The following is a 13320-nucleotide window of genomic DNA, read 5'->3' as shown; positions in this document are numbered from 1 at the left end:
GGATAAGGTATATCGCATGCTTTCTTTCATTGGTAGGGGTGCTGAGGAAAAGATGAAGGAAGTCATGCTGCAGCTATATGAAACTTTATTTAGACACTTGAGCATTGAGTGCATTTCTGGTCACGTTATTATAGAAAGGATGTGGAGACTGGGGAAGGTTTACCAGGATGCTGCCTGAATTAAAAGGTATGAGCTATAGGGAAAGATTGAGCAAACTTGGGTTGCAAGGGTTCCCAACCTGGGGTTAATGAACCCTTTGCTTAATGGTATTGGTCCATGCATAAAAAAGGTTAAGAACCTTTCCCTTAGAGTGTCAAAGACTGGGGAGGCCTGGATATGGCGCACAGCCAGAATTTTTTCCCCAGGGTAGAACACCAAAACACATACTTTCAAGACTTTGTGGGGGGAGCGAGGGGAGGAGGTTGAAAGCAGCATGAGCGGCAGGCAGAGAATGATAGATGGCAGGAATGGGTTACTAGAGGTGCTAGTGGAATCAGGCAGTTTGAGGCTTTTAAATAGACACATGAAAGTGGAAGGATATGGATGATGCTTAGGACATTTAGTATAAATTGGCATCAGAATTGCCACAACTCATGAGCTGAATGGCATATCCAGTGTTGTTCTGTGTTTTAAATCTGAAATAAAAACAGAAAATGCTGAAAAAACACAATGTTAGCATTTCTACAAAAAGAAACATTGAATAGAAGGTTCCATAATCTAGTAGTTACGTGTCTGCTTTACACACAGAAGGTCCTGTGTTCGAGCCCCAGTGGAATTATGCATTCTTTGGGTCCCACAGTAGAGTAGTGGTTAATGGTATTATGGCTCGAGGTCTTTGGAATTCAATTCTGGCGCCACTCTGTAAGTAGCCTCTGTATTTCCTCCCCATTGGATGTGCAGCTTTTCCCTGGGTGCTCCGGTTTCCTCATACCAGTTAGGTAAAATGGTTGTTGTAAATTGTCCCGTGATTAGGTTAGGGCTAATCCGGGTTGTGGGTTTGCTGGAGTGGTGTAGCTCAAAGGGCCAAAAAGACCTACTTCACACTGTATCACTAAATAAATAAATGTTAACTGATTTTTTTCCCACTGTTGTTGCCTGACCCATGTACTTGCAGTATTTTATTTTACCAAGACTTAGGATAGGTAAACAAGTAGCACGTGAGAGAAGTGTGAAGTGATACATTTTGCTAAAAAGAATGAATAGAATCAAAATAAACTATTTAAAGCAGTTTTAAATATGGTGCTGGGACAGTCTTGGGTGCTCATTTATAAGTGGCAGGATATGTTGAGAGTGCAGTTAGTAAGATGAGATATTGATCTTGAATAGAGGCGCATAATTCAGAAATATGAGTGTTATGCTGGAATCCTACTCACCCATCTTTAAAAAGAGTGTGGAGCTCCTAGAGATTATACAAAATGGTTTGCTAGATACCTAAACCAAGAATTGCAGTTATAAACTTAGACCAGCTAGTGTTTTCCTTTTTGGAGCCATGCAGGTTGAGAGATTTGATAGAAGTGTGCAAGATTGTGAGTGGTTAAAATGCGGCAAATAAAAGGAAGTTATTGTTATAACTGGATGATTCATGCACCTGGAACCATAATTTTACATTCTTGGGCAAAGGATACAAGGGGACATGGTTTAACCTCTTAATGCAAGAAAAAAACAGCAATCAGTAAATGGTAATCTTGACTGCTCCCTGCAAAACCAGTTTTTTTTTTAAAAATCCCTCCTCTCCTATTTCTCACTCTGGGCTCTTATCTCTTCCTAGCTGCCTATAACCTCCCCCTGCATCTCTTCCTCCTTCCCTTTCTCCTCTGGTCCACTCTCCTCTCCTACTAGATTCCTTCCTCTCCAGCCCTTTACCTTTCCCACCCACCTAGTTTCACCTGTCACCTTCTAGCTAGCATCCTTCCCTTTCCCTTCCACCTTATTCTGGCACATTACCCCTTTTCCAGTCCCAAAGGAAGGTCTTGGCCCGAAACGTCAACTGTTTTTTCACTTCCATTGATGCTGCCTGACTTGAGTTTCTCCAGCATTTTGTGTGTTTTACTTTGGATTTCCAGATTCTGCAGAATTTCTCATTTTAGGAATCTGGAAGTATCTGCATTTAGTGTTTCCAGAGAGGAATAGACAGAATGAGAGCATGATTTGTATGCGGAGAAAAGTACCGTATGGGATTGCTGTACTTCAAGCTAAAGACAGTGGCCCTGATAGCTGTAACCTGTATCGTAACAATTTTGAGTCTTTTTATCAGCACTCCTTTAACCTTCCAAACACACTTCTGCATTGCCTAGGTAAAGACCTTTGTAGCAGCAAAACCCAAACTAAACAATTGCTGCTAGCCTGCAGTCACAGTGGAGTTATTATACTTGCATGACACACACCCAGCTCCAAGGATTATTCCAAAAGTCGAATCCTTTATTCAATCCTTTATTAGCAATTAGCAAACATACAATCTTGTAGCAATCAACTTAAGTGTACTCAAGCATTATTCTGTGTTATCTCGGCGGCCAGCAATAGATACGACATCTGCCATTCCCAAGCTACAAACTTCCCCGAAATAAGCAAGGATATGTAACTTATTCTCTTCACTTTCACCACACCCCTGCTCATATGACTAGTTATCATAATAAATGCACAATGCAGAATAGAAAGCAGATAGAGAATGGATACATGGTTCCTACAAACTTTTCAGCTCTGACACTCTTGCAGTTTTGTACTGGGACTGTCAGTATAAATGAGACCTAAACTTGGTCTTTGCACTGAGTATAGCATTACTGTTGAGCCACGCCTAACATCTACAGCTAAGATGCCTAAGACTTTTGTATTAGTTCAGTAATATTAAGTGCAATTTGGTAAATGGAGAATAATAATCTACAGTACTGTGCAAAAATCTTAAGCACCCGAACTCTATATATGTGCCTTAGACTTTTGCACAATACTGTACTTGGATTCAAAGGCAGTTTCAGGGGTAGCAATGTGCTTTAGGTGCACTTCTATGTAGTTAAAAGCTTTGTATCTTGTGCAATCCTAACATTGGATTAAATTTGATTCCGTGGTGAGTCAACTTAGAAGTGAGTTTACATATGTTCTTCGTGAGTCCTTTATTTTTTTTTGTATTCATCGAGCACCCCTGGTTCTCTGTTTAACAGATGCTCATCTGTTCGACGATTGAAGTTTTACTTGTCAAATATTAAACGCCTCTCAGTGTATTTGAATTCTCAGTTGATAGTTTTTTTTATTACTTGTCCTTTCCTGTGTTTTTTCCAAAAACTTCTCCAGTATTAATAGAGTTTGATAAAATGTTGTAAATTCATTCTTTGTATTTCAAACTTTAAATTGCTTCAGTCATTCTAATCTGATTATTACAAAATCTGAAATTATTTTCAAATCCCACTTAATAAAACTTTTGTTCCGTTCTTGGTAGGAGTGACAAGATTCGAATAACCAAAGACGTGATATGTTTTCATGCAGAGGACTTCACAGACGTTGTACAACGATTACAGCTGGATCTGCATGAGCCACCTGTGTCACAGGTATTCCATTCAAATCCTCCTCGAGAGTTCAGTGTGAGTTTATGTGTAGAGTTGCACATCTGCCTAGTTATCTGCTTTAACTCATTGTATCATGCTGAGGTGTGATATATAGGAAGTGGAATTTGATGGGAGGATTCTGCTTGCTATCAATTTTGTGCGGTTGGATTAGCTTCAGGATGTTTGTGTTAGTTTCAAGTAATGTAGCTGGTAATTGGAACCATTCTTGCAATATTATGTCACCATTGCAGCCAAGCCTTATTTCCTAAGCCATTAGAACTTGTGCAGAGGTTTTAGAGATGTAGTTTAAGGTGTTCCATGCAGTACTGTCCCAAAGGTATTTGACCTGTGGTCTGGTCTTGAAGAAAGTGCTTCATTTTGAGATTTTGGAAATGCGATCATAGAACACCTACAGCACAGAAAGGGGCCCTTTGGCCCATATAGTCTGTGCTGAACTATTAATCTCCCTAGTCCCATCGACCTGCACCTGGACCATGCCATCCATACCCCCTCCATCTGTGTATCTATCCAACTTTCTCTTTATGCATGCACCTCTTCCGCTGACAGCTCATTCCACACTCTCACCACCCTCGAGTAAAGAGGTTTTCCCTCGTGTTTCCCATAAGCATTTCACTTTTAATCCATGACCTCCAGTTCTAGTCTCACCCAACCTCGGTGGAAAAAGCCTGCTTGCACATCTGTGACCCTTATACTTTTGTATAACCCTTATCAAATCTCCCCTCATTCTTCTATGCTCTAGGGTGGTGGCCGCCAACCCGTCGATCTAGATCAACTGGTCGATCTTTGAGACTTTCCCAGTAGATCCTGAAAAAAATAAATAAATACACAAATACTGTTGAGAGATTGTTTCCGGGTTGCGGGGTTTTCGTTCCGTGCTTTCTGCCCAGTGCGCCTGTGTGTAGCTCCCCCGCACTACACAGTGTACTTCAGTGGTCCCCAACCACTGGGCCGCGAGGAAACAATAAGAGTCGGTTGCACCTTTCCTCATTCCCTGTCAGCCCACTGTTGAACTTGAACCCATGTGAGGTCATCAGTCACCTAAACGCGTGGCCAGCGGGAAGTCCCGATGCTTCTGGCCCAGAGCGCGGCTGGCGGGAAGTGCCGACGCTACGGCCCAGAGCGCAGCCGGTGGGAAGGGCCAGAGCGCAGACAGATGGGTCCGCCTCTGAACCTGTTTACCACACCAAATGTTTGTGGGGAATCTGGTGCTAAAATATTCACAGACGACCTAATTCAGACTCAAGGTTTCGTAAGTATCAGAGCAGCTACCTCGCTGCGATCTGCTGAAACAAACTTTTGTCAGTCAATAGATCCTACAAGGGGGGCAGGTGTGGGCCTCTCGCTCTCCTCGCTCAGTTGGTTGCTCTGTCCGGACTGCAACTGCCGCGGCCCTGGCACAGGGACCTCCGGCCCTGACCTTGTCCTCTCACCCCACCCATGACTAGCCGCACCTGGCCAGGGTGTCTGGCAGCGGGTGGCCAGAGGATGGAGTTCGGACCTGCAGGCTGTCTAATGAGGCAATGAAGCCCTCAAAACTGCTTCGGTACCTTGAGTCCAAGCACCCTGCACTTATTGCAGCTTAGGGGGTTAGAGTTCAATCCTGTGCCATATTTAAATAGTTTGTATGTTCTCCCCACGACCATGTGAGTTACCACCAGTGCTCCGGTTTCCTTCCACAGGCAAAAGACATATCGGTTAGTAGGTTAATTGGTCATTATAAATTGTCCGTTGATTAGGCTAAGGATAAAAAGGTGGGTTGCTGGGCGATTCAGTTCATTGGGCTTGTTCTGTGCTGTATCTCTAAATGAATAAAAAGATGAATACTGTGCATGCATTTCTAAGTGCAAGTAAATCTATAAGGATCTTCCTGCCACTGACATGTTTACTAGGTAAAGTATAATGGTGGTTTGTTGAGGAATAGCATCGAACTATTGGAATAGGTTTTGAACTATCCTTGCTTCAGTGATTTCTGCATCAGTGTCATTTACTGCAAGGACGGTATACCATTCTAGTTTCCCTTTTCTTTTCACAGTGCGTGCAATGGGTGGATGAAGCAAAACTCAATCAATTACGGAGGGAGGGCATCCGCTACTCCAGAATCCAGCTCTCGGACAACGACATATACTTTATTCCTCGAAATGTCATTCACCAGTTCAAAACTGTGTCTGCTGTTTGTAGCTTAGCATGGCACATACGCCTGAAGAAATACCACCAGGAGGAGACAGAAACAAAACCAAACACAGACTCTGACATCGCCACTAAAGAAATTAAGACAGAAACTGATGTGAGCTGTTCAGATGATATGGCAGTGGAACCTGAAGTCCAGGCTAAGCTGCCTGTAATACAGGAAGATCACAGTCATCAATCCCAAGATCAGCAAAGTTTTCCACAATAACGTGTGTATATACTCAACTTTTTAAATAAATATTTTTTCTTTCTTTTTAAACAGGGATGTGAAGTTTTAGTTTTATAAGTTGGCTGGGATTCAAATTTTAGTGAAGAAATCGTGCCGTTCTTAAAGTGTGTTCCTTGAATTGCGGTGACGTTAAAATGCACTCAGCAAGTGAAGACCAGCCCTGTTTACACAGATGTTCAGGCCACTCATGGTCAGGATTTTGACCTCTTTACTCTGATTCTGGCTAATGTCCTGAAAAGGCCTTGTCGAACCTGCACTTCATTTCCAAGTGCATAATGTAGCAGGAGTGCCACCAGCACTATAAACCAAACAAAATTAAAGTGTTCTTCTCTGTAACTTCACAATAGACTGTTTTTAATGAAGTCTTGCCACTATTTTGCTGTTTTATATTTTACTTGCATGATTGTAAATTTACCTATTGACGAAACACATTATGAGGATGTGCAGGAATAGATCTTTAGAATATCTGAACAATGCTCACTGTGGTCCAGTTTCTTCAGTGCTCACTCATTTCCTTGAGGATACAGTATCTTTGCCCACTCTGAGTCTCTACATTATTTCTGTTTTACAGCAGAATGATTAACCCATTTCTGCCTCTTGAACTGACCTAGCTGGCCAGTGAGCTTATGCAGTTAAGATATGATGTTTGGGTATGACATCAGATGTCAGGCTTGTCAGAATCTCCCCACATTGAGAAAATGAACAAAATTCATTCCCCTTTGGGTAGGAACAGTGCCACAAAAATGAGCAGTCATCTCAACTACTGTACTTTAGACCAGTATTTAAACTCCATGTAAGACTAACCCAAACTTAATTACTTATTCTGATTCAGCTTACATATACTAGACTCCTTTTGCATGTATGTATCAAAGTGCATGTCTACCGTCTGCTTCTAATTTTCTATTGGAGTTCATCTCTGCAAGTTTAAAGACATCCCCATGATCTTGGAATATTTTAAGGAGTTTTAAGTAATGTTTGAGGACAGCACAAACATGCTGAGGTTTCCTCCAGCCTTGAGTACTGAAGTTGTTGCAATTTAACCTTGTCCCTCATCCCTATTGAAAATCATTGCTGATGTTCATGAGTGGCTTTTTCATGATTACTGAGATGCCTGTTTCACTAATGGCTTAAGTCTGGGTTAGTGTCACCCCTGGGCTGTGAAGCTGGCTGCTTCTGCTATTGTTAAACTGCTCATGCAGAGTTCCTTTCATCTCTGGACTGTGGAGTGGAGATTATTGCCACAACCTTTCACTGGACTCCAGCTGAAGGCATTCACTTCTGAATTACTTTGTGAAATAAACATGGCTAAATATCAATAAGATTACTTGGGAAAGAAGAATTCTCTTGAACTATTACTCATTTGTCGTGGTTAGGATTGCAGTAGGTCTTGATTAGACTTTTGAAAATTTGCCTCTTCCCTAAAAGTGTTCAGGAACATATTCCATTGATTCATCCCTGGAAATTTCTTGTTGAAAGATTAAATGGGGAAAGAATTAAATCTGTGGTGAGGAGACCTTAAGTCATTTGGGTTAGATAACTTTAGAATGGGGTGGAAGTCCTTTCTCATTCATAAAATTATGAACTTGTACTTCATGGCTACTATCAATATATTAAGATTTCTGATACTGAAGAACTTAAGGGCATAATGTTAATGCAACCTACATCTGTCCAAGTATGTAGCCATATCTCTCATTCTGCCATTCCTGGGCAAGGTAGTTGCTCTCATTCATTAGACAACCTCAATTAATTTTATGTGTCTTATAATTTTGTTTTTATCAATGCTGTGATTAGAACTTCCTTAAACTTCCGTCCTCTGCTCCTTTCCACATTTGTTTCCCATTGTTGCAGACCCAATGTACTTTGGAACAAGGCCATTGAAACCTTGTAGCAGAATGTGCTTGAAACAGGGAGGAGCAAGCCCAAACTCCCAAGAAAGCTGTAAAGGCTCGGAGATGTTTCTTGAATATTTTTGGTTGATAGATTTCCATGCCTAGCAAAGGTTTATGGAACCTAGGCAGATCTTTAAAAAAAATCTAAATCAATTGTAATCATATCGAACAGCAGAAAAGGCTTTAAAGATCAAATAGTCCAACTCCTTTTATTTCCTTCTCGAGCTTGTTCCAGGCCTCGGAACAGAGGGATCATGAAATCATGACTAGTTCACATTTTACTCTGTTGCAAGTTGTGTGATGCATTGCTGAAGAAGTTGCTGGCTAATTACAGCAATAATTATTAATCTGCAGCAAGCTGCATTAAGATGCAAGAAAGGACACTCTCATTGGTGGAAAACTTATGGAACCACATCACATTGAAATTTTAATACTGCTTACTCGATCTCAACTCAATTTTAAATTACCAGTCTGTTAGCTATTTTTACATTATAATTAGCTTACCTTTAATTCAATACCCATAACGTTGAAGATAATGGCTTCCTTGAAATCAAAAATTCATTCTTGTTGCACTTTATTTAGTTTCATTTTTCTTTTGAAGTAATTTGACAGCTAAATGGACTGAGTTTTACAGTGTGTTGAAACTGTCCTAAGATGCAATGACTATTTTTATACACAGGTCAACAGTAATGTTAGGCATATGAGCAGATTCTGGAATGTGTAAGGAAAAAGTCCTTACAGCATTTCATTCTCTGCACAGACTGCCCATCTCTTATAAGTGCAAATCTGTTCTGCAGCGAAGTTTCATTTTGGTTAATCAATAGAATTTTTTCAGGGATCTAGTTTAATATCCACTCAAAATTGGAAGAAAATCTGCAGGAAAAGTTATTTCCTGAGGTTGTTGATGGAAGCACCCAACAACAAATTGCATAAAGTTAATTTTTAATACAAAACATTGTGATTGGTATGCACTGCCAGCTGGTGATCTAGTTCAGCCATTCCTACTAATCACCCATACTTGCTTTCAAAATTAAATTGGACAATTACTTGGAAGGGAATAAAATTCCCAGACTTTTTCTTCCTGTATGCCAGGAAAGATATAAATGGGCTAATGGTGGCCAACTATGCTATTAGGATTCTAATACAAGCTTGTCTTTTCAACCTTGTCTTAGTTTCTTCTGTTGATCTGCATGTTGTTATGTACTTTCTAGGCTCCAGGAGCAATTAGACTGGAATCGAGAAGGCAGTCAAATGCAGAACAGATTACTTCGTACAATGAGCTTAGAAAATGCTTTGATTTCAGAAAGGTATTGCCTAAATTGAGTTTTGTTGTATCCCAAGTATAGTCTCAATATGATGGAAATTTGAGTAGTTCTGTATTTTAAAATGACCTGACAATGCCAATTTGCAGTGGCAACTTGTAGCATTTGGGTTGAATTGAGGACTAGCTTGCATAATCTTCCATTTAGATGACTGAGGGATAATCTAATCAGGCTGCTTAACATTATGAATAGATTCAAAATGTCAAAGGAACTTTAAACAAATCAACAGAGCATCGACAAATCTTCCCATACCTAGCTGATGCTGCTCAACATATTGAGGTCCTCCAAAGATTGCTTTTTTTGTAGCAAAGAAGCTTTCAACTGGTTTGGAATTCAGTGCAAAGGATGTGATTTTAGAACACTTCTCCTCATAACGGGCGATAAACGTTTGCAACTTCTCTTTGCGAGCGCAGAACACACTATAGGTGTGGATGCTGAGAGGTCCAGTTAAATTCTTGGATTGAGATGGTTCACTATAAAGGAGATGATTCGGAGATCAGCTTGATATTGCAGTTATGATGGACTGAGTGACCATTGACTTGGGTATGAAAATAATTTAATATTTTCGAAAGTCCCATTGTTCTGAAACCCATTAGCTTTCGAGGGAATTGGGAAAGATTTTGCATGTCTCATTTAACACTCTTGATGTGAATTTCTTTCAACCAATTCAAACCAATCTGCTCTCTCTTAAGACAATGCCAGTTTTTGTGCACAGCTTGAAACTGGCTACATGCCCTCTGCACTGGAAACTCAGTGGAACCACTTTGATATATGCAGTGCATACCATCATATAACTCCACATGCTCTGCCTTGGCTTGCCCTTCCTGACAATCCATTGCAAGATTTCCCTCTTGAAATTATAGGTACAAAATCAGGACATTCAGACTCTTGTATCTTTACCAGCCTGCAGGCTAAGGACTACCCAACTGAAGTACCTTGCACATTTTGTCCCATCTCTACATGATGGACATGTTGAATGCCAGTGAAACCGCTGCCTGGATTGTTGTCTTTCACCTATAGATTTGTCCAGTTCCTTAACTCCAAGTTGTTAATCTAAGTTGGAAGCAATAAATAGCTATCTCTCCTGGATTCCCTATTCCGTTTCCATTCCAACATCAATTTTCTAAATAGCAAACATTTAGCTTTCTTCAGCCAATTCTACATCTCTTCCTGTTCCAGTAATATGACAATATGCTTAATATTGAGATATCTACAAAATCAGAATATATGTTAAAATCTGATTTTAAAAAAACTATAATGTAATGTGCAATCAAATGATGTAATCTGTGTAAACAGGGTTCTTGAGCAACAAGCACTTGCTAACATGATGGACAACCTTTATATTGAAAATAATTTTATCCTCCAAACACTTAGATTGAAGGGGAGGGGGGGGTGGGGTAAGAATTCCAGAAACTCATTCTCTGCTTTTTAATGAGAGGAGCTGTATTTGTTGTCTTGTCCTGAGATTTTTAGAGCTTAAAATTTGGTTGTTCAGAGTAAAACTTGCTTCCCAGGCACTTGTATTTTTTATTCACTTTAGTGTATTTGTAATTTTTTATCCATTTATAAATGTAAGCTGTTTTCAAAAGAAATATGACTCCTTTAAGATATTGTAATATTGTACCTAGCAGGATAATTCCTTCAGGTTTATCTTACTTTACCAATAGTCAGCATTATTGAAATGCCTCAGTGTATCTAGCGGTAATTTATGAAGACATTTACTTTATTTTTGAACATTTCTATCAGTGTAGCAGAGTTAATGCCCAGAAGGGTATTGTATTTTTGTATTTCTGTTAAGTATATTTACATTAATGTAAACTTTTCAGCTGATCTGCATGCATTGTTGATATCATTGGCTTACAAATCTTCAGAATACTGTAATATAGTGCCACACTGCAAGTGGGCATGTCTGTTCTTGAGATCATTACACAATCAAGCTGCAAGTATGTCCATCCATTCTTAGAGTGCATAAGATCATTTTTGAAGTTGACCCATTGACGAGCTTTGTGCCTGCCCATTCTGGGAGGTCATTGGACTATCAGATTGAGTACATCTCTCATTCTAGACATCTGCTTCAGAGGGAGGGTGGTGTAAAATAGATCATAGTGAATTGATTGCTGGCTACACAGATCGTCATTGACTTCAAATCTGTTACCTACCATATCTTCCCACTCGCCAAGTAAAATATTTTGCTTTGTGTCCCTTCTGCACTACAAGAATGTCTACTGCCGTTCAGGGTCAGAGGTGTTAACAGAGCTGAAGGGTTGCTGTTAATCAGGCCTTGTTTGAAAATTTTCAAGACTGCAAAAATGTTGGTGTCACCCCTCATTGGATATGAGATTGCAAGTCAACTGAAGGGATCTTTCCATTAGTGCTGTTCCTTCAGTAGTTATGTGGCAGGGCACTCCACATTCTCACCATTTTTGTAGTTGAGGAATTTGTCCTGAATTTCATTTGGAGTTATAGTGAATAACCTGTTTGAGCCCTGTTTTTGTTTTTAAACAGCCTACCCCTACCTGGAAACATCTTCAATATATCTGCATTTCTTAATCAAGGAATATTACAGCTCTGGAGTTGTACAACTGGTCAGTGATAGTAGTCTGAATAGAGGGATGGTGACAAGAAGAGGCATCAAAAAGCTTTCTGGGGATTTGGTGTCAAGTGCGAGTTACTGGAAAATGTGCTCTCCACAAATCAAGTCAATCTAAAGTCATGAAGACATAATGGCTTTTTGGTCTAATCTTCTGGAAAGTGGAAGAGAACCAAAAGAACATTTGTGATCTCTTGGAATAAGTAGAATAGAAAAGGCTTTTCTTTTGATGCAACAGTAGACTTGCATCCTCAGGAGTGCACCACTCTTAATGGATTTTCTTTCCACTTGCCCGGTACAATTCAAAACTAAAGGGATAAGTGCAGTATGTGTTAGTTTGTTGATGGACACTTGACTATTTTGGACAGACAGCCAAATCCACTGTCAATGCAAAGTACTGTTCCACAACCGTGTGTGAATCTGTAAAACCAGTGGTCCACGGAGGAAATTATTCATGAGAACCTCACTTGCAAATAAAATTTCAGAATGGCATTTGCTTGGGAAGTAAGCTTTGCTTTGCTTGGCCTTAGTTCCATCACAACCCCTATAAATTCTTGTCTCACCAGAGGGTGTAATAACTTTTTAAAGAAGCAGAGTGTGAGCAGATGGTACATTTTAAGATAAATAAATCTCTACGTGATATTAACCTTTTGCTCAGTGAATTTCTTTAGTTCACTATATGAAGCATGTTTTAACCTTTTAAAATGTTGCTTTGTAAGATTTTAAATTTGAGCGTGCAGATGGAATACATAGAAAATTTCTTTGAAGTATTTTTTTAAATAAACTGGAAAAAGTTCTGAAGTTGTCTTTTTTTTATTGGTGTTATTTTAATGAAGGAAAGTGTAATTTTCTGTAACCTAAAAAATACTGCACACAAACAGGACATTTAATCCAACTAGTCTGTAAATGTTCTTAAGAGTTGAGCCACTATACTGCTTAATTTTATCAGAATATCGTAGCGTTCCTTTTTCCCCTCATGCAATTATTAGCTTATTTGTAAATACAGTTGGACCTCCTTATCCGCAAATTCAACCAACCGCGAATTGCAAAAACCCAGAAGTGTTGTTCGAGCATGTACAGACTTTTTTTTCTTGTCATTATTCCTTAAACAATGCAGTATAACAACTATTTTGCATAGCATTTACATTGTATTAGGTATTATAAGTAATTTAGAGATGATTTAAAGTATACGGGAGATGTGCATAGGTTACCATGGATCAGGATCGGAAAAAATCGGAAGTTCTCTTACTCAGTAAGTCGGAACAGGTACATCCGATATTATTTAGCGTCAGTTAGTCAAATGTTTGTCTTAGTATATAGTATATATTTTACCTTTCTATGCATATAAAACACTTAAGAATGTATGTTTTAGCGCCAGGCTCGGGAACTTCTTCCCGAGTTCAATCCAGTAACAGACTGCTATCAAGTGCGCTCTCCACCATGCCAGGTTGATGTGAGAATCAAAAACCCAAAACCCAATAATTAAATCACTGTGTTGCTTAGTAATGTAGCTTTCATCAGGGCACAGCCTTTCTCACCTTATCCATTA

The 13320-nt window shown here is 39.6% G+C and overlaps 1 protein-coding gene across 1 annotated transcript in view; it reads left to right on the top strand.

Moving 5' to 3' along the window:
- LOC132381107 (lysine-specific demethylase 9-like) overlaps positions 1 to 12568 on the top strand; it is a 78682-nt gene extending 66114 nt beyond the window's left edge. The window contains exons 6-7 of the mRNA XM_059950335.1: positions 3428 to 3536; positions 5587 to 12568. Coding sequence (XP_059806318.1) covers positions 3428 to 3536; positions 5587 to 5949 — 472 coding nt within the window. The 3' untranslated portion in view covers positions 5950 to 12568. The remainder of the gene's footprint in view (positions 1 to 3427; positions 3537 to 5586) is intronic.
- The last annotated feature ends 752 nt before the right edge of the window (positions 12569 to 13320 follow it).

The sequence above is a fragment of the Hypanus sabinus genome, chromosome 25 (assembly GCF_030144855.1).
Source record: "Hypanus sabinus isolate sHypSab1 chromosome 25, sHypSab1.hap1, whole genome shotgun sequence".
Lineage (NCBI taxonomy): Eukaryota > Metazoa > Chordata > Chondrichthyes > Myliobatiformes > Dasyatidae > Hypanus > Hypanus sabinus.
The sequence above is the reverse complement of the archived record's forward strand: the minus strand, read 5'-3'. Positions and strand labels throughout refer to the sequence as shown.